General features: G+C 35.0%; 1 protein-coding gene across 8 annotated transcripts in view; it reads right to left on the bottom strand.

Moving 5' to 3' along the window:
- The window catches only part of FXR1 (FMR1 autosomal homolog 1), a 60,491-nt gene that overhangs the window by 13,508 nt on the left and 24,455 nt on the right, over window positions 1-22,528 (bottom strand). For 4 of the 8 annotated variants that reach the window (XM_005670017.3, XM_003358694.4, XM_003132553.4 and 1 more), the window contains exons 4-13: window positions 15,863-15,934; window positions 15,301-15,449; window positions 14,983-15,076; window positions 14,228-14,344; window positions 12,773-12,943; window positions 11,299-11,377; window positions 7,479-7,588; window positions 1,877-1,963; window positions 326-383; window positions 176-238 (exon numbers count right to left, since the gene is read on the bottom strand). In XM_005670017.3, the coding sequence (XP_005670074.1) occupies window positions 176-238; window positions 326-383; window positions 1,877-1,963; window positions 7,479-7,588; window positions 11,299-11,377; window positions 12,773-12,943; window positions 14,228-14,344; window positions 14,983-15,076; window positions 15,301-15,449; window positions 15,863-15,934 (1,000 nt within the window). Of the gene's footprint in view, window positions 1-175; window positions 384-1,876; window positions 1,964-7,478; window positions 7,589-11,298; window positions 11,378-12,772; window positions 12,944-14,227; window positions 14,345-14,982; window positions 15,077-15,300; window positions 15,450-15,862; window positions 15,935-22,528 lie in introns of all 8 variants that reach the window. The other 4 variants (XM_021071238.1, XM_021071240.1, XM_021071242.1 and 1 more) reach the window with 1 other exon arrangement.

Here is a 22,528-nt window from a genome sequence, read left to right as displayed (position 1 = left end):
TACACACCTTTTACTACCACTGATATAAAAGTATGCTGTCATTATTATTAAGACATATACCTCAGAACTATCTCCTGCCCTCAGTCAAGATAAAGTGATAAACTAAATAATAAGCAAAATGTATAGGAGCGCACCTAAACTATAACTACTACCAAAAAAAGTTTTTTTTTTTTACCATAACCGGAGGTGTAATTAGGGCCCCGACGACCTCTGCCTCTTCCACTATAAGACCTAGAACCTTGTACAGAAGAGACGGTACTTTCATCAGTGGTATATCCTTTCTCTTTTTCAGGCCCTCTGGTGGAAGAAGGTCTGAAACCCATACCAATCTGTCGTAGTTGTTCATCAATCTGTAGGCGTTCCATTCTTAGCTGTTCTACTTCCTATAATCAAAACAAAAAAGGGTACATCTTACATATATTTCTTTTGTCTTCTTAAAGCCTGGAGCTTGAGCTATACTCCCTATCAATGAAAGCTGTAATCCTGAGCAGTTATTTGGCAAAGTGTAACTGTATTCCTAGTGAAAACAATTTACAAAGTCATTTGCTGATTCAATTCACCAAGCCATTTACCAAATGCCTTGGCATGTGCCAACCATGCTAAATGTTACAGTTATACAATATAAAAAAAGACAAGGACTCTCCTCCTTCAAGGGAATGTTTACAAACAACCATTAGAATCATCTTGGGGATGTTTAACAGATAAGTATTGAAATAACTGTTTATTAAATACCTAATAACTACACAGAATTATCAGATCTAGTCCTCAGGGAATAGAAACTCTGTTAAAGTGAAGTACATACCAACTGTGACAGATAATATTAATAATCTACGTTCTTATCAAAATAGTGAAGCCTGAGTTGTGACCTAGATGAACTGATAGATTTGGTCATTCAGAGACTGAGGCCATTACAGGATGTGAAGGAAAAGTATCTAAAAAAGCTCTTGGCTAATAGCAGCAGAGTACTGGAAGATAAAACATGAATGCCAAAATGAATTGAGACTTGCATAAAGATGAGTTTTTTAAAAAAAGAATAACACTATCAGGGTGCTTTCAAAATATTACCATAGCAGCAATGATATGAGGGACCGGAATGAAAACATTTACTAAAGACAGAGAAGTTGAGGTACTATGCTCTAAACAAGAAAAAGAGAGCAGGAGTAAGTAGAAAATGACAATTTCAACTTATAATATTTTATAGGGCATTTTTCTAAAACCTTTGCTCTTTATCAACTTAGATAAGACTATATTAAAAACAACGGTTATGGAGTTCCCATCGTGGAGCAACAGAAATGAATCCAACTAGAAACCATGAGGTTGCGGGTTTGATCTCTGGCCTCGCTCAGTGGGTTAAGCATCCGGCACTGCCATGAGCTGCTGTGTAGGTCACAGATGCGGCTCATATCTGGTGTCGCTGTGGCTTTGGTGTAGGCTGGCAGCAACAGCTCCGATTAGACCCCTAGCCTGGTAATCTCCATATGCCACAGGTGCAGCCCTATAAAAAGACAAAATAAATAAATAAAAATTTAAAAAATGGTTAAGAATAATCAAATGATGTCTACATGGGTAATGGATGTGATTCAGAGTACTGGTTACCAAGAAAGCCCACCTTCATTCCCAGTTCTGCACCCTATCTGCATGAAATAAGAGTGACCGTGTCTTAAACAGGAAGGAAAGAAATGTAATAGTTCAGAGGGAAAGAGAAACAATGCGCATGAGTCCAATCATTTTATATAACAGCAAAGGACCTTTTATTTTAAATTCTCACATAGGAAAAAAAAAAAGCAAATATGAGGTTGAATTAACAAAAACATTTAAAATTTAGTACAAATAAAAGTTTAATGTGAAGCAACAATGATATGAACAGTATACAAACCTTTAGATAAGCAATGTGATACTCTAAAAGAACTTGCACATTTCCAATGCTTTCTTTAGTGCCAACAAATACAAATGGAACCATGCCCTGTAAGAAAACAAAGTATCCTCAGTTTTTATTTATTTTATTTTTTGTCTTTTTTGGGCCACACCTGCAGCATATGTAAGTTTACAGGCTGGGGGGTTGAATCAGAGCTGTAGCTGCTGGCCTACACCACAGCCAACACCAGATCCAAGCCGGTCTGCAACCTACACCACGGCTCAAGTCAACACAGGATCCTTAACCCGCTGAGCAAGGCCAAGGATCGAACCTACGTCATCATGGATACCAGTCAGGTTCGTTACCACTGAGCCACAACAGAACTCTGCATCCTCAGGATTTAGTATTTTTTAAAAGTTCTAGCATAAATTTAACATTTCAATATATTAATTCAGAAAGCTTTTCTAAAACACAGTAATTTACATCAAGATTCTGAAACAAACTGCTTTTTAAAAAATAAAAATCAATATAATTTAAAATACTATTGATATTTTCAATAAATTGTCATATTTGCATTATAATTCAACATTTACCCTAAAAAATTTAAGTATCAGTTTTCTGGTTTCTAATTCAATCTAATTTAATATATAAACTAACTTCTAAAGAAATTTTCCTTCAAACTGGCATGAATTTTTGGAATATATACACTTTACTAATGTTTCCCTTAAAAACATAATAAAACATATTAGCCAGGTTATCCTTATAATATGTATTCAGATGGCTTAACTTTCAAAATGTATATTGGAAGGAGTACTTCATGATGATGAACTGAATTATCCACAGAATCTAAATATTTACACAATGTGAAAATAAAGGAATTACTGATATGGGCAAATACTTAATCACCAGTTATTAAAAGCCAATGAAAGGTTTAACTCAGACCTGGTTTACTTCACTGAATTTCAAAAGAAGGTTTTTAAAAACTGGGAAAAAAGGAATTCTTGTTTTGGCTCAGCAGAAACAAACCCAACTAGTACCCATGAGGATGCAGGTTCAATCCCTGGGTCTGCTCAGTGGGTTAAGGATCCAGCACTGCTGTCAACTGTGGTGTAGGTTGAAGATGAGGCTTGGATCCCACATTGCTGTGGCTGTGGCATAGGCCTTCAGCTGTAGCTCCAAATTCAACCCCTTGCCTGAGAATTTCCATATGCCACAAGTCAGCCCAAAATAAAAAAATTTTTTAAGAACTGGAAAAGAAAAGAAATAAGATAGCTTTTTTTTCCTTTAAAGAAATACACTTCCAGCTTCCAAATGGCTAAAGAAATGAGTACACCTACAGTTTTAGTGTCTTTCCCTCATTTGATTTTTCAGAAAAGTTCCTAACAGTTATTTTAACAGATTGGCTGAAGAATTTTAGGTTCTAAATATGGAATTAAGTGTGGCTGAACAAAATTTTATCTTACATAAGAAACTACTATGTAACACTTCCTAAATAGCTTTTTAAAAATTTAATTGATAAATTTTAGCATGGGAAATTAAAAAGAAGAAATGCACAGAGCAGGTACTAAGGCTACTACAGTACAAAAGAAGGTTATCACAGAGCTTAAAGAAAGCTGTAGTGACTGTAAAGAAGTAATTACAACTAGAAATGCATGAAACAAGTGGCTCTAACTTAAGCTCCTCACAGGCAGGTAAAGAGGATACAAACTGAAAAAAGACAGGGGAGAAGAAAAAAAGAGATCTAAAAAGTTTTAAGCACATACCATATTTCTAGGACTATATATTATTTATGTTCATTAAAAAGTCACTTTAAGAATTATCCTAATTCTACAGCTAAGAAAACAATTTGCCTAAAGTTAACTGCCAGAATCTATGCTTAAGGAATATGTAAAACAAAGTCCCTCTTCTAAAACGTAATCACAATCTCAGAAAAAAATACTAAACATACTTATAAAATCTCAAGGTACAGCATTAGTGTAATAGGTAGAATGTGAATTATGCTATTCCAAATGTGGAAATTTAGGGGAATGTATAAGATTATTGTCATTTAAACATATAGACATATAGAATTATACCATGTAGATAAAGAAAGTCATTCCAAACACCTGATATGTTAAGGATTAAGAGAAACAGAAAAACTTGACGACCCCCCCCCACCCCAGCAACTGGAGATGTTATCAACAGCAGCTACCTCCAAAGAAAAGGAGCTGGTAAAAAGGCATCCTTAACTGTACATATTTTACAGAATATTTTAATGCCTATTAAAAACCATAAGAAAAAATTTAGGGAGTTCCTGTCATGGCTCAGTGGTTAACGAACCAGACTAGTATCCATAAGTACACGGGTTGGATCCATGGGTCAAAGATCCGGCATTGCTGTGAGCTGTGGTGTAGGTCGCAGACACAGCTCAGATCCCAAGGTGCTACGGCTGTGGTGTAGGCTTGCAGCTACAGCTCTGATTCGACCCCTAGTCTGGGAACCTCTACATGCCATAGATGCAGCTCTTAAAAAAAAAAAAAAAAAAAAATTGGAGCAAAGAGTAAATGATTATTATTGAATATATGAGTTTACATCTAAAAATTATTTCAGTGACACTTCTAGGTTTAAAAAATATTTTAGGAGTTCCCACTGTGGCACAGTGGATTAAAAACCCAAAGGCAGCAGCCTGAGTCACTGCTGAGGCACGGGTTCAATCCCAGGTCTGCTACAGTAGATTAAAGGATTCAGCATTGCCACAGCTGTGGCTTGGAGTCAATCCCTGGCCCAGGAACTTCCAGATGTCTTGGGTACAGCATAAAAAAATTTTTTTTAATATTTTTAAACTTATTAACAGTTAATAGATGACAGTGAGACAACCAGCACTCAGAAAAAAACAAAGCTGACCCCTGCTCCTGATGCATTAGACCAAAAAAACTCCAACTGAAGTGAAAAATTTACACACAAGGAAAAAAAAAACTGGAGGGAAAAAAATATGAACACACTTCTGAACAATTTACAGATAGGGAAGACCTTGCCAAACATGACACAAAAATGCAGAATAAGGCAAAAGTCTAAAATCAAGTGAAATGAAACAAATATTTGCCACACACACACACACACAAAAACCCATAAAAAATCAAGTTACTCAAAATGCAAAAAGCTTCTACATTCAGTAATGAAAAAAGACAAAAAAATGGGCAAATGACAGTATGTTTATAAAGAATGTCTTTCAAGGAAATGGGAAGATAACATGTAACACCTGGAATGGCACTAATTAAAATTTGATACAACTCATTATAGGCAGAGTTCCCCTTGTGGCTCAACAGTAATGAAACCCATTAGTATTCATGAGGATGCAGGTTCAATGCCTGGCCTCACTCAGTGGGTTAAGGACCCAGCATTGCCATGAGCTATGGTGTAGGTTGCAGACGCAGTTAATATCCCGCATGGCAATGGCTGTGGCGTAGGCCAGCAGCTACAGCTCCAATTCAACCCCTAGCCTGGGAACTTCTATATGCCATGGGTGCAGCCCTAAAAACAACAAAAAAAAATATATATATATATAGAAGACACAGCAACACATAATACATGCATTCCTACATGGTAACCCAATTAAATCTGAGCAGCATCTATTTCTTTTACAGAAAGGCATGGTAGTACCCTCCCATTCCTCCCTTGTATATCCCAACCTGCTTGATCATTTACATAAACTGCTTGGTACCTTTCAGTGTTTAAATTTCTTAACTCTGGCACAGAAATGGGGATAACAATGACCAAAAAAACCCTACAAAAACAGAAAAGTACAGTAACTTCTTAATTTATGAAGAAAGACCTGAAGAATTAGCTTGCAGCAAGATGGTAAATACTAGAAAACAACTGGAATAAGTCAAGCTAAGGGGAAGATGAGATATTAGTATCAAGCTAAGAAATTTACAGTTGAGTCATTTAATGACCATGCCCAGTAAACCTCATCTTCAGATCAATTTGAGGCAGTGGTTTAATGTCAAATGGATCACTATTATTTTACATATTAAGTATAAATGTAGGAAGTTCCAATTTTAATAGTATGACACCATTGATTTTAATCCTCATCTTATGCAAAATGGGGACAGTTGTTTGCTTAAGAATAAGTTAAAATTACTTGAGATTTAGAGAAATTTTTGAAGCCCTATAGAATGAAATCAATCCACAAATACTCATTTCTATAACAGTAAGCCATTTGCTTTTCTCATTCGTTTCTAAGTGTATATTTATCTCCACATTTAACCTAATTAAAAGGAATAAAGGAAAATAGCTGGAATTCCTGTAGTGGCTCAGTGGAAACCAATTTGACTAGCATTCATGAGGACACAGGTTTGATCCCTGGCCTCGTTCAGTGCATTAAGGATCCGGCATTGCTGTGAGCCGTGGTTTAGGTCGCAGATGCGGCTGGGATATAGCACAGACGTGGCTGTGGCGTAGGTCGGCGGCACAGCTCCGACTGGACCCCTATCCTGGGAACCGCCCAATGCCACGAGAGTGGCCCCAGAAAAGGCAAAAAGACCCCCCCCCCCAAAAAAAGAAATCTGGCATCAGAATTAATAGCAACATATAGGGAGTTCCCACTGTGGCGCAGCAGCAACAAATCTGACTAGTGACAATGAGGATACAGCTTAAATCCCTGGACCTGCTCAGTGGGTGGGAGATCCGGCATTGCCTTGAGCTGTGGATAGATCACAGACATGGCTGAGATTCCATGTTGCTGTGGCTGGGGCACAGGCTGGCAGCTGCAGAACCAATTTGACCCTAGCCTGGGAACTTCCATGTGCAGCAGGTGCGGCCCTAAAAAGACAGGGGAAAAAAAGAATGAAAAAGAAAGACCGACACAGACCAACATATAAAGCTTAAAGATTTCAATTAAGAAATGGTCAGGTCTGTTCAATAGGTAAAAGCAGGAGTTCCCGTCGTGGCGCAGTGGTTAACGAATCCGACTAGGAACCATGAGGTTGCGGGTTCGGTCCCTGCCCTTGCTCAGTGGGTTAACGATCCGGCGTTGCCGTGAGCTGTGGTGTAGGTTGCAGATGCGGCTCGGATCCCGCGTTGCTGTGGCTCTGGCGTAGGCCAGTGGCTACAGCTCCGATTCGACCCCTAGCCTGGGAACCTCCATATGCCGCAGGAGCGGCCCAAAGAAATAGCAAAAAGACAAAAAAATAAATAAATAAGAAATGGTCAGAACTTTCAAATTCTAAAAATAAAGGTCAAGAAATTGTTATTTATCAAGAATTCCTTCTTAGCAGGCTTTTGTTTATAGAGTATCAATTCCACAGCCTTACACTCTTAAGTACTAAAACAGAACTACTAAGATGATCAAACTGAAGCCTCTTTAGCAAAAGTTGGTTTTACTGAAATACTGAGAAACCAACCATGAGCCCAAGGCCCATGATAGAAAGATGACTTGTTTACTAAGTGAATAAAAGCAGTATTATAAAGAACAGAATTTTTTAAAAAAGAAAACTCTGCTGCAGAGTGTAAGCAGTTCACTGGGTATAACTTCCCTAATACAATTTTCAAAATATAAAATAACACTGTAAGTCAACCAAGAAAAGAACAGGGGATTAAAAAAAAAAAGGGGGGGTGGGGGGCAAATTATGTTTTAAATACTTACATCTTCTCTAGGTAGTTTATTTTCATTGTCTCCTTCAATTCTCACCCGAACCACACCAGATTTGTCCACTATTTCTTGAATTACTTTGCCATTTTTCCCAATTACCTTTCCTTTAATAAGAAAAAACAGATATAATAAGTTAAAAATAGTACTGCTATCATTTCTACCCCAGCCCAAATAATTTGTGACTTGCTATCAGATTATAAAAACCAAGTAAAGCTCCAACTTTTAACTCTCAATTAGCTCATCCTAAAGACTACAGAGGGACTAACCTATGACCTGAAACCTTCTTCTCATCAGTGGGCCTAAGGCTACTACTATTAACTCTGACAAGTGCCACTCACATAAAGGATATTTTCAAAGTCTAAATATTTGTTAACATGTTCTACATCATTTTTATATTTTTAAAATATCAAGTCCAACCCATTTCAAAAGCTTATATATATAAATGAAGGCAAAAACTTTTATTTAGGTATAAATCACATCAATATGTTTACATTTATATTACATTTATTATCATTCAAACTAACAAATTCATCGATCTTGCTTTTATTTTCAAGTTCCTTTTTGTTCAAAACACACTATCACTTGAAGACTCTTTTAAAATGAACATACTCTTCACTGAATATGATATTTACATTTAACGAGTATTACATTTTACACACCTATAAGTTTTAAAGGTACTTCAGAGCTATACAACTACATACATGTATATGGTTTGCTGTCTTCCTAAATATGAAATACTGTAAAATGATGTAAAATTCAATTATTTACCTTCTCCACACTTAAGTTCTAAGTCTGTCAAATAGTTAGTGAGTCCAACTAGAGAAACTAAAAGGAGGACATGAAAATGCCCTTCTTAGGAACTTACTTGTTATAAAGCCAACATACACTCAATAAAATAACAAAGCAATATCGAGCAGTGCTACCTGGTAACAGAAGTAGATATTCAGGTAACCATCACTTTACAGAATACATGTACCCTAACTTAGTATTAACAGCAAGATCTTATTTGTTACTAAGCCCAAATCCCCAATAAACTAAAATGTTTATACAAAAAAAGTGATGTATTTCCACAATAAATAACTTTAGTTCAAAGAGGCTGAAATGTACATTTTTCCTACTGCATGCTTAAGAGAACAGTTTTCAATAAAGTAAGGGAACAAAGGCAACAGTAAGTCACTCAATAGAACAGACACTATCACAGAATTTTCTATTCCTAGTCTCAAACCTCCTTTTACAATAACCCTAAATTTAAAATCAGCAGCAACAGAACAGTAAAAAGAAGAAATAAAATCAAGTAGGATAGGGAATTCACATGATGTATGTCTTCTCTGAGAAGCCCTAGCAGCAGCATATAAAAGCAACCTTCATGTTAACACAGTGAAGCTCAAGCAGCAACTCCATCCTTGACCCTGCTAAAAATAAGCAAATATCTTTTCGAAAAAACAAAAATCAGGTTGATGTATTATAATCCCCACCCCACCCCAAAATCTTTGCCCCTTCCTTCTTGTGAACTATACCAGTGGTGAGTGAATATCCATCACCCTTCTGGGGTCCATGGCAAGGACCTACCTGTAAGTTTTATTTAGTCCCACCAGAGACTGCAATATTTTAACTGATCATTTCCACAGTTAAATTCCAAAGCATATTGACAAACTGAAGCAGACCTGTAGTATAATTTGAGCACTGAGCATAAATGCTGAAGGGACAGAGTAGAGAAGTGATTAAGGAAGGCTTCCAGGAGGTGAAAAATTTCAATTCATTTTCAAATCAATGTTCACATAATACTTTTTCTTTTGATTTGGGAGGGGTGGGAATAGCCTAAGTCTAGAACTCTTGGAACCTGAATATGTGCGGGAATCCTCTCTGAAACTTACCAATTAAGTCCTCATTCCCTTTTATTCCTCAGTCCTCTTTTTATCTTTCACTTGGACTAAAAAGGTACTATTTTTCAAAAGACTGCTCCACCCATAAAACATTTTGGAGGAAGACGTAGTATTATTATTCACAACAACCAACTGAAGTCTTTACTCTACTTCTGAGTATTGCACCAATGTCTAATAGTTGCTCCTCATATTTATTTTCTAAATAGTAAACAAATAACCCAAACCACCAAAGTCAACCAAGCCAGGGTAGAGAAAAAGCATAGACATGACAGGTACTCATATCATTTTACAGATAAACAAATAGAATAAAGAACCTGAGAGCTATAAATATATCCAATACCCTTATTTCAGAAATATCAGCAATGTTTACTCAAAAGTAACACTACTACAAATTCTCTAAGACCGAGGCTGTCTTCTATAGAACTGTTGGATTAGAAGGAATCCTGACTCCTTTGGACACACCTCCAAATCATTTTTACATGTGAAAAAAACCAAAGTTAAATTATGTTCTATAAAAGCAGCAACCAAAATGTTAATACTGATAGCTGTCAATAATGGAGTATGATGAAAACAAAGAGAATCAGTTTCAAAGCCACTTTCTTTTCAAAGGTGATTTCATTTGACGACAATAAACAGCTGGTAACATTTTGTATCTTAACATTTATTAAAATTATACAAAATTCATGAGACATCATCAATTTTAATATCTCAACGCATCTCTCCGGCAATCTGATGATGTATAGTGCACAGTGGTTTCCAAGAACAGGTAAAAGTGGAGCTTACTTAACTGGCAGTACATCACACCTACCCAAATGTGGGCATAAGTAAAAAGCTTTTTATATAACCTAATTAATAGCTGAATATCAAGAAACTGTCCAAATTCTTGTGTTGTAGACTACATCCTAAATACACTAGTTATTTGCCAAAACAAGCATCTTTTTTATAGTGGAAGCTATGTCTTATTTAAATTTTCTGCTACTACTGTTTTACAGAATTTGACAGAACGTCTATAGAAACTTTTCCTAAAGGTAGAACAGGCATAATTTAGAGCCCAATAGGCTCTTAACTATTTCATTAAGGTCTATTGAGACTCAACAGATAACTCCCCCACCAAAAAAAAAAACTCATTCCCCTAGTTAACTTCACTACTTAATGTTGATGTGTTGATGGTTATTTTTATATTAAACTTAGGCTAATAACAGAGTATTTAACATGTGGCCAAAGCTTTCCCATTTATTTGAAACAACATTTATAAGGAGAGATGTAGAGGATATCAATAACAGAGCTATTAAACAACTAATCCCAAGCTATAATGCTCATTTAACTACAGCTTCAATTTATAATCCGTGGGTACAGAAGTATTCATTAATAGTATCAGAAACTTAATACTGAAACTTCCCTCATAGCATCATCACCATCCTTCTCTCCTGCACGTGATTTCTTACCTTATTCTATGACTTTGCAACAACTATTACTTACTCAAAGCCTACTGTGTAGAAGTTTATTACCCTACAGTTAGTCCACTCTTTTTCTTCTGCACTAGACAAAAGAAAAAAATTACCACAAATACCTTCTCAAAAAAGTATTATGACTATTTTGATGGATATATGAATGTTAAAAAGACATTAAGTAAATGAACATATTAAGTTATGAGAAGGCTTAAGAAAAGCTATAATGACAAACTTATAAATATCACAGGTCTTATTAGTGGGTTGCCCTACACAGAAGAAAACATTCTTTTTAACATGACAATAATGAGATACAAGTAACATATGCTATTGTTTAAAAAGAGAAAGAGAAGAAAAAGTACCACTATCCAAATACTGCACGTAATTTTAAGCAAAATAAGATATTAGAAAAGGCTAATCTTCAATTAAGTCACTGTATGTAATTAAATAACATTTAACTTAACATTTAGTTGAAGTACTTACCAACAAGATTCCTAGGAACCTGAATAAAATCCTCCACAAATTCCAAGAATCCTCTGGCCTTTTTTACTGCATCAGCACTCTGTAAAGGAGTGGAGAGGATGGGGTACAAATATGAAATAAAACCATAAAAAACCCCACAATCCACAATAAAACACAAGCAATGAGGATTAAAAACTGATTTATTAAGCTCTAGTACAAGATTCTGTTCAGACCACCAGAGTGACATTTCAAGGCAATTTCATGAAGTAATTTTCCAAAACAAGTCAGAGTAATCATTAAACAGCTAGGAAAAAAGTCTTTTAGAATCAAAATGTTAGACATGGCTAAGGTACCTTTTAAGCATCTAAGAAAACTGGCAAAAGAGTTTAACTTACTTATGTTAGCCAAATTTTACCCAAATCCTAAATACATTTGGCCCATATTACTGTGCTAGATTTCTCCAGATAAATGTTAAAAACAAATTGTTTATACTGTCTGCATTGTTTTTTCACCCTCAACATAAGAAATGATTTAAAAGATTGTTTTTGCAGAGATGCAATAAAAATAAGATCATTAAAATTCCTTATTTCTAATGGTCACAATTTTAAAAGACTAGAAGACAGCAGAGAAGGGGTTCTTTCTAAAAGGAATTTACAGTTCTCAGTAAAGTAACTTCCACTTTTAATGTTTGTCCTTCAACAACCGTATGTCAAGCATGTTGTATGACCACTTTATCATACACAACAAACTTTTAGCATCTTATTTAATCCTCAAACTGTAAGGTAAACACTATTATCCTCATTTTACAATGTGGAAAATTATGCAGGGAAGCTGAGTAACTTTCTTCAAGCCCTCTCAAAGTGACAGAATTCCTATTCAAGCAGTATGGCTTCTCCAAAGCCTTTCATCTTAATTACTTTATTATACTGTCCACTTCTAAAGGTTTCAGATGTAGAAATCAGGACTCTACTCGGATTTCCTATATGACTCAAACAGGAAGTCAAGACTTGAAATTATCACCCCTAAGAAACGCATCTATTTATTCTGATGTGAAAAATGGTCTCAAAGAAGAAAAGTCTGGGCTATTTTTCAGATTTATTATTTTCCTACCCACACAAATGTTACAATTAACCAGTGACAAGATATCATTCAAATTCAAGTTCTACAAAAACTATTCTATTATATGCTATTAACAGCTACCAGTCCCTGACACAGAGTAGGCACGCAAAAATATCTGAATGAATTGTTTATAATGCACATAAAACAGTAAAATTCAGAAGCGGTTAATTAAGGAACTTCTGAAAATAGTACACATTAAATACTCAGGAATTCTTTCAATTCCCCACATAATACAGTATCATCTTTAATCTACCTACATATATGTAACGATTGCTAGGTTGATTAATTTTAAAGTGTTTCACAGGAAACTGGAATTCCAGACAGTAGTTAATATGTTATATAGTAAGTCACACAAGGTGAGAAATAAACAGCTTACCTCTCCGTAGATTCTAAATGTTCCAGTATCTTCGTCTAATTCAATAGCTGTAACTCCAGCAACCTTCCTAGCTTGCTGTATGTTACTACCATGTGTTCCTATTGCCAGGCCCATCAAATCTTCTCTCACAACAAATTCCTCATGAAAAGCTGCTGCAAGTTGTTTTGTGCACTAGTAAGAGGCAATTAGTAGTTATTATAAGAGAGCAAAAACAAAAATTTTGTACACCCATGTTTATAGCATTATTCACAATTATCAAGAGGTGGAAGCAACCCAAATAGACTGATAAATAAACAAAATTTGATACATGTGTAAAATGCAGAATTACTCAGCCTTAAGAGACTCTGATACATGTTACAATATGGGTAAACACTAAAGACATTATGCTTAGTGAAATAAACCAGTCACAAAAAGACAAATGATTTCACTTACATAAGGTATCTAGAGCAGTTAAATTTATAGAAACAAAGTACAATGATGGTTGCCTGGGCTAGAGGAGAAGTGGAAATGGGAAGTTGTTTAACAAATATAGTTTAGGTTTTTGTAAGAAGAAAAGGTTCTAAAGACTGATCAACAATGTGAATATACTTAACAATATGAACTGGGCACTTAAAAATGGTTAGGATGGTAAACATTATGTTTATTTCACAAGTTTTTAAAAAAGAAAAGAATTAAAGTAAAAAGGAATGAAGGAAAATCATTTGGGGTGATATGAGGGGGAAGTTTGATCAGTCTACTTAATCATGGTCAGAATAAAATCAGTAATTCTAAAACAATTTACCAGAATTACTGATACAGGCAGCTTTCCAATTGAGATGATTCATATTTCAAAACTCACTCACATATCCCTATTTGGAACTTTCAAATTGGGCATTAGTGTACTTAACCTAAAGATAAACACACTGCCCAATTTATCTAAGTGTGTGTATGTGCACATACAAGTGTGTTTGAGAGAGGGTATTGGAAACAAGTCTAATAGTGTGGCACTGAGAAAAGGAGAAAACAGGAGTAACTTTAGGACAGAATAGAGAAGCAATGGTAGGCTCTTTTTTTTTTTTAAGCTACAAGCTATGTGTCCTCCTCTCTTCTTACCCAAGAGATAGCATAGCAAACTAGCTACTAATGAAGTACATGGTGACTGACAGGTGACATGGCAGTAAAAACAGAGCAAAAAGAAGAGCTAGCAATACAGTTCTACAGGAAATCCCTAATGAGTTTCTAAGCTCTTTGGCTCCTGTCATCCAGGTCCTAACAACTCAATAAGCATTTAGCAGATCTAAGGCTATGTTTGACGAAAGCAATAGAAAAAAGCAATAATGACTCCAAGTATTAGCCACAAAACAGGTCCCAAATTGCCTTACCTAACCATCTAGCAGTCTAAGCCATGAAACTTAAATGTATTCATGCAACTAGAAAGGACACACAAAAAAACCTTTTATGAGTAAACCCACTTACTTCTAAATGCTTAGTAGCCTCTTCATTTCTAGACATAAGCATCAACTTTGTACGAATACTTCGCAAATGCATGTCACTCAAAATATTTACTCTCTTCACAGTTGCTTCACTGGCAGACTATAAACAAACAAGTTAATCACTCAAGAATGTAAATCTTTTTTCAACACAACCACTGCCTTTCATATAAAGCCTTCCCTGATTTTTGCCTCCTACTATACTATACCTCTCTCCTAATCTAACATGCTCCCTCCCATAAGTTATCTTACTTTGCTTTCTTACTTCATATTATTTAGATCTGCTCTTCAAATTAAGATGGGAAGGTAGAATCCAGGATCCCACACATTCAAGAATTTTATGATGTTAAGAATATTGTATTTTCTCCTGGAGTTTCTGTTGTGGCTCAGAAGGTTAAGGTCTGTGAGGATACAGGTTTGACCCCTGGCCTTGCTCAGTGGGTTAAGGATCCAGCATTGCCACAAGCTGCTACATAGGCCAAAGATGTGGCTTGGATCTGGTGTTGCCATGGCTGCTGTGGCAAAGGCCTCAGCTGTAGCTCCTATTCAACCCCTAACCTGGGAACTTCCAAGTACTACAGGTGTGGCCTTCTTTAAAAAAAAAAAAAAAAAAAAAAGTTTTCCCCACACTGGATTTTAATAAATTCACTATGCACCAAGTTAGCTTTTATCTTTTGAAGTATTTAATTAAAAAATATGTGCAATACCCATTAGCTACCTTAAAATATGGAGTCATCTTACCAGTATCATTAGCTGTGTGGTTTCTGGATGGTAAAAAATTCTGCAAGCTCCTACTGCTTTCTTAAAATCTTTATGTGCATTTTCATTAGCACACCTAGGGAGAAATTAATTCATGTGTAAGACCTAAATAACAGGTTAAATTTAGAAGGCAATTATAATGCAAACTTGATATCTCATTTTGACATCACCCATTAAAAGTTTTATTAAAAAGATTTTCTATCAAGTTATTGAGTGGGTGTCTGGGGAAAAAAGACATTTATAGCACTGAAAAATCCTCTTAATTCACAAAGCAATTCAATAGTAAACAAAATTACTCACGCCTCTCTCAAATCCTCAGGAACATCCACTGTGCATTTAAAGAAGGTATTTTTTTTGACAGTTTTATTTTGATTGACAGGCCGAAGTCGTTCAAATGTGACTATTTCATTGTAAGTGGCATCACAAGCAGCATATTCAATGACATAAAACTAAAAGACATCAAAATACTTTAAAAATTCCATCTGAACAAAAATAATGAGCTTTAAATGAAGTTCTAATTACCGTGCTCGGCTTAAATAGCAGGTCCTCCCCCTTGTGGCACAAATGCTAAGCACAGCTTAGTTATATCAATCTGATTTGCCTAAACTAGATTATAGATTCAATCATGAACCTTGGTGATCCTCACATGCTTGTGGTCTACCTCAAAGAGCAACTTTGGTGTTTTCAAATACAGAACACAAATAAAAATTAGTGGTCTTATGAATTTTCCAGATGTGTGATTAACTATTTTTGAAGCAGGCTTTTAGAAACAAAACTAAGATTTGGAGTGACTTTTACAGAAACCAAGCATCCATATATTTCCTTGGAAATTGGTCACAAACCAAGCGTTAAAATGACTTACTTCTCCTTTCATCATTCGAACTTTAGCCAACCACCATCCACATGGTTCTTGATCATTTGCTCTTGAATACACCTGATAAGAAAAAAAAAAAAAAATGCCCTTATTCATTCCAAAAAGAATCAAAAATGTTACTGTACTGCTGTACAGCAGAGGGAACTATATCCAGTCTCTTGGGTAAGAATCTGATGGAAAATGAAAAAAGGCGGGAGGGTACATGTGGCTGGGTCACTTTGCAGTATAGCAGAAATTGAAGGAACACTGTAAATCAATTATACTTTAATAATAATTTTAAAAGTTATTGTATGGAGGCGTTCCCGTCGTGGCTCAGTGGTTAATGAATCCGACTAGGAACCATGAGGCTGTGGGTTCAGTCCCTGGCCTTGATCAGTGGGTTAATGATCTGGCATTGCCGTGAGCTGTGGTGTAGGTCGCAGATGCAGCTCAGATCCCTCGTTCTGTGGCTCTGGCAAAGGCCGGCAGCTACAGCTCTGATTGGACCCCTAGCCTGGGAACCTCCATATGCCATGGGAGCAGCTCAAGAAAAGGCAAAAAGACCAAAAAAAAAAGTTATTGTATGGAAATTATCATACTAAGTGTAATTTAATAAGAGTTATGTATGCTTAAATTTTACTACTGAAAAATAAAACTGAACACTTTTGGGGCAATTTGGTTCCTTTAAAATCAAATTCCAAATTCTTGAAGGATTACAAAACATAAATATTATTTTTTTTTAAAAATACTTCCTGCAAGTTTTACATAGTGTAAAAGAGGTCTTTTCAGTTTCTGTCAAAGCTGTTCATCTTCAAGCACTGCATTCTGATGATTCAAGTATCAGAAGTAAGGATAAGCTAGAACTTTAATAAGATATAATTTTATTTATCAGTATTTCTGATGTTGAAATTAAGAATTATTTTTAGAAAGTGATTAAACCCTATTTTAAAATTCCTTCAAGGGTATGACATTTAAATCCCTTGCTCAAAAACTTAAAATGTACTAAATTTAGCTAATAACACAAAAAAATTATACACATTCAGTCCACTAGCAGATTATACATCTTACAAATCCTATCTAAATATTTATATAGTGTATGTCTATAATTATCATGGGAGGCCTAGGGAGAGATGACTAAGAAACACTCCACAAAAATCTTGATTAAACTAACACTGCCTCTACACAGGTGAGTAGAGAAATCTACCAATCAATACATGTTAACAGTCATCTGTGAAATAACGCAAACAACTACTAATAGGGCAAATATTTCTGAGAAGCATGAAGTTTCTATCAAGATGATCTGAAAGTAATGTTAGAGCTAAAAATAAACAAGCCAAAACTTCTTGGTCAACATTACCGTATACCAAGATCAGAGAAAAGCTATGAGGAAAAAAACTATACATACATACCAATCAGGTTCCAATGAACTAAATTTTAGCATTTCTTACATGAGGATTTATCCTTTCTTACAGATATTCCAAAAAATAAGAAACTTTACTTTTTAGAATAGAATAAAATTCACTCTATCTTGCAATTATTGTATGTATCCAGTGAACCCTTTCATAAATCTAAAGCAGAATCCCAACCTTATGTTTCCTATATCCTGAAATACTTTGCTATCTTCGTCATCATTCATTAATTATCCACAACTACGTTTTTAAAATTTTTTTAAAGAAAACCAAAGAGGAGTTCTCATTGTGGCTCAGTGGTAATAAATCTGACTAGTATCCATGAAGATGTGGGATTCAATCCTTGGCCTCACTCAGTTTAACCCTCACCAGGTTAAAGGATCTGGTGTTACTGTGAGCTGTGGTGTATAGGTCACAGATGCAGCTCAAATCTGGCTTTGCTGTGGCATAGACTGGCAGATGCAGCTCTGATTCGACCCCTAGCCTGGGAACATCCATATGCTGCATATACAGCCCTAGAAGGCAAAAAAAAAAAAAAAAAGAAAGAAAAAAAAAAGAGAGGGAGAGAGAAGAAAAGAAAACAGAAGAAATGAGGGCATTTCCTGGAAGCATACAATGTCCTTTATTGGTGACTACTGGATCTTCCTCACTGCACAGTCTTTCAAAAAAGTATAAGACTGGCTACGCTACTCTTGTAGTCTACTTTTGGCTATCAGTGAACAATTAAGAATTCAGAACTTCTACTTTCCACCCACAATGCAAAGAGAAGAAAATGTACAGAGGAAAAACATTCATAATTACTAAAAGAATCAGACTGATACAAAGATAGACAACAGCACTCTAGATTCTAGTGATGAATTGGAAGTTATAAGCAGAATTTCAGACTATGAATTCTTCATGTGATATACTAGATGTATATTCCCAAACAATTTAATTCTAATGAGAGAAAGGAAACTTAGTATTCTCACCCACTTAATCATTCAGCTGTGACTTCTTCACACAAAATCCTGTGACAAGAATTTGAACCATTGGGTTTTCTCTAAAAGGATATCACAGCATTCATTCATCTTTTATGTCTGCATACCAAAATGCACAACTCTTAAGAGAACAAATGCCAAAAGCAGCTGTATATACAAAGGTGACTAGAAATAAACAGTTGAAGAAATGCACAAAATGCAATAGATCAGTCAATCCGATTGGTTAAATATGAAAATGGTGTAAATGCAAAGGTGAAAATGCTCTGTTCAATAAAATCAGAAGCCACCAAAAGCTCCAAACTACCATCGACCCTTGAACAACATGGAGTAAGGATGACAATTCTCCATGAAGTTGAAAAATCGAGTGTAATGTAATAGCTAGCCCTCTGCATATGTAGCTCCACATCTGCAAATTCAACCAATCACTGATCATGTATTACTGTAGTATCTGCTATTTGCTACTGAAAATAATCTAAGTGGACCCATGCTGTTCCAACCTATGTTGTTCAAGGGTTAACTATATTCTTAAATTGTGGCATTCTGATAATTCACAAGTGTAAGATGAAACAGAAGAAATGATCAACTAGAACTTATCAGAGATGGACTTTAAACTTGATACTAATATTATAAAATGGATTATGTTCTGGGTTTATACATGATAACTGATAAGCAATAAGCAATATTCAGATAACTACTCATTTAGGTATATGTACTGTCAAAACAATTAAAATATGAAATAAAAATTTGGTCTCTGTTTACTTATTAAAATATCTAATATAATGCTGATCTTCACCATACTTTTCCTTCTACTTGTTTAAGTTTATATATGTCAAATGACTTAAAAACACAAAAAACAATAATAAAAATGGTCCACTGGACCCAAATGGTAAATGATAACTATTTTCCCTGGTATACTGAGAATTAAAAAAATGAAAAGAAAATCCTGAGAACAGGAAGCACTATCTTAGACATTTCAGCTAAACAGACTGGCTTATCTCTAGGTGATTTATAATGGATGGGTGCCTCAAGCTTGAATGATGAAAAATAGGTCTTAAAACTATCTGTTCTAATTCTATTTTCACCAAAGAATAACCTTCTAGGAATATGGCTTCCTATGTAAGCTTACCTACAAAAAAAGACAATAAACCATTTTTGGACTGCCTTGAAGCTCTATTTCTCAATGAACATTAAAATGATGGATTCCATTTTATACTTATATTCATCTCTGTAAACTTCATTAATAACTGTACCCCTGAAAGATGAAGCCACTCTCACAAAGCCAAACTAATCTAAGTCCCTGGCCTGAATCAAAATGCTAAAATTTTGGCTCCACTTTTGTGCTGCGGATCAAATCACATTCTTTACAAAATGAAGTGTTATCTCAACACAATAAAAAATCGTTTTAGGGTGTTCCCTTTGATCGTATTCAGCGGTAACGAATCTGACTAGTATCCATGAGTATGCTGATTCAATCCCTGGCCTTGTTAAGAGGGTTAAGGATCTGGCATTGCTGTGAGCTGTGGTATAGGTCACAGATGCGGCTCAGATCTGGCATTGTTGTGGCTGTGCTGTAGGCCAGCAGCTGTGGCTTCAATTAGACCTCTAGCCTGGGAACTTCCATATGCCTCAGGTGCAGCCCTAAAAAACAAAAGAAAAAAAAAATCATTACCCAGCATTAAAACTGCGCCCTAGTGTACTATATCCAAGCTGTTGATTACTGAATTTATTTATGACTATTATCATTGGAGAGAGCACCTCACAGAAATTCCCTTACTTCAGATTTCACTTAAATCTCCAAACTATTCCAAGGGAGCAATTCACACTAAGGCAACGGCCCTCACTGCTCTAACATTCTAAGTTTCAAATCCAATAAAGAGCTTTAAAAAAGCAGAAGACTAAAGAGTGCCTATGAGGGATTTAAAAACACAACAATGCTCTGATTGAAAAAGGCTAGCTATAGTTTCATGGAGTAGAGAACAGAATTCAAAAAATCAAATTCCAAAAGCCTATTTCAAGAGTCTTTCTACCAAATGAATCCAAGTCAAATCTTATTACAAAATGGTCTCCAAATTCTAGCACATAACCATGACTTAAATGGAATTCTAGTCTGGATTCTAATGTTATCAACTTTCCATTCAAGTTAATAAAGTTCAGCTATGCCTTCCAAAGATATAACAAAATAGAGATAACGTGAACACCAGAAGTAGAGAATTTTTATCAAATTTTACCAAATTCTAAATATGTTAAGCATTAAACAAAACACTTAATCATAATGACCTATTTTTCAACTACATGAAATACATTTATTGCATATTGTTCCCCTTATCTACTTCATCTCATCAGTCTACGAAGAAGTAGAAAAAGTACATTAGGAAAGCAAGTTTAACATCTAGAACACACTAATGTAATTTATCTGCTAAACAACAGTATTATCTCATTAGTACTTGTGGCTGATACTTTAACAAATGAGTTTCATAAATCTTAGAAATCAGGCACTCCCCCAAAAAGATGTAATAGGTTTTCCTATTCTCTAATGTGAGGATTTCAAAGCACTAAGGCTAACAATGGACTTATGGTATTATGAGAAAGACTGACTACAGACAGCTAAAATTTTCAGACTAGTTGCAAGAATCAAACAAACATTTTTCAAGTTAAGATGTAAACTATACACCTATAGTGTATTTTTATGATATTAAAAATTGTAAGGTAAGGGAGTATCCTATCACAAACTATTCTTATTCCCTTTATCTAATTTCTCTCAAGGGACTCGTATCCCAAGGTTATAACTAAAATATGAAGATGTTTAACCATAACATCTGTCATAAAAGATGGAAGAAAAGGCGTATGTCGCAAAAACTTGGTAATCCATATTTCAACCAGAAAACCAGAGAAAAACTTTTCTACTGCCCTTCCAATATCTTAGAACATTATATTATACATTCAGCTTAGGAGTATCTAAATAATTCTTCAATTTTCCATTACCTCCAACTTTACAAGCTGAGCACTATTTTCTTTGGTTATTAGCAAAATCAACTGTTAAGCAAAGAGTTAATCAAAAAAAATTAATTACATTAAATTTAAGCTACAAAGATTTTAAAACATGTTACTTTTTAAGAAATCAAATCCAAAGCCACTAATTAGGTTTAAAAATAAACCTTTGAATTTTGGACTTTTCAAAACCAACTTTCTATTATAAACCATATAGTGTGTTCTTCAGGCCATTAGTAGCCAAACATGCTTGTTAAAGTAATAAAATTTTAGAGTAAACCAGATGAAACTGTCAGTACTCAAACATTCCTGACCAACAGGAATGGAAAGTTCATATAGTTGAATTTTTTAATTTTTATTTTTTTAATTGAAGTATAGGTGATTTACAATATTGGTTTCTGGTATAAAGTGATTCAGCTATACATATATGTATTCTTTTTCAGATTCTTTTCCATTATAGGTTACTACAAGATACTGAATATAGTTTCCCATGCTATACAGGTAAGTCTTTGTTGATTATCTATTTCACAATAATAGATACTGCGTATCTATTAATCCCAAACTCCTAATTTATCTCTCCCTGCATTTCCCCTTTGGTAATTATAAGTTTTTCTTCATCTGTATTTCTGTTTTGTAAATAAGTCCATCTGTACTTTTTTAAATTCCACTGTCATGTAATATTTGTCTTTGGCTTACTTCATGCAGTATGACAATCTCTAGGTCCATCCATATCGCTGCAAATGACAATATTCCATTATTTTTATGGCTGAGTAATACTCAATTGTGTGTGTGTGTGTGTGTGTGTGTGTGTGTATATATATATATATATACCATAGCTTCTTTATCCATTCATCTGTTGATGGACACTTACACTGCTTCTGTCTTGGCTACTGTAAACAGCCCTGCTATAAATGAACACTGCAGTGCATGTATCTCTACGAATTAGTTTTTGTTTCCTGGATCATATATTAACTATTTTTAGCTTTTTAAGGAACCTCCATACTGTTCTCCAGTCACTATACCAATTCACATTGCCATCAACAATGTAAGAAAGTTCCCTTTTCCCCACACCCTCTCTAGCATTTATTATTTGTAGACTTTTCTATATTAATTTTATTGATACATAGCTGACTTACAAAGTTGTGTTAGCTTCAGGTGTAAAATTAATTAGTTACACATATACATACACCCATTCCTTTTCAGATTCTTTTCCCGTAAAGATTATTACACAGTATTGAGTAGGCTACCCTATGCTTTATAATAGGTCCTTGTTACCTATCCATTTTACATATAGTATTGTG

This window comes from Sus scrofa, chromosome 13 (assembly GCF_000003025.6).
Source record: "Sus scrofa isolate TJ Tabasco breed Duroc chromosome 13, Sscrofa11.1, whole genome shotgun sequence".
Taxonomy (NCBI): Eukaryota; Metazoa; Chordata; class Mammalia; order Artiodactyla; family Suidae; genus Sus; species Sus scrofa.
The sequence above is the reverse complement of the archived record's forward strand: the minus strand, read 5'-3'. Positions and strand labels throughout refer to the sequence as shown.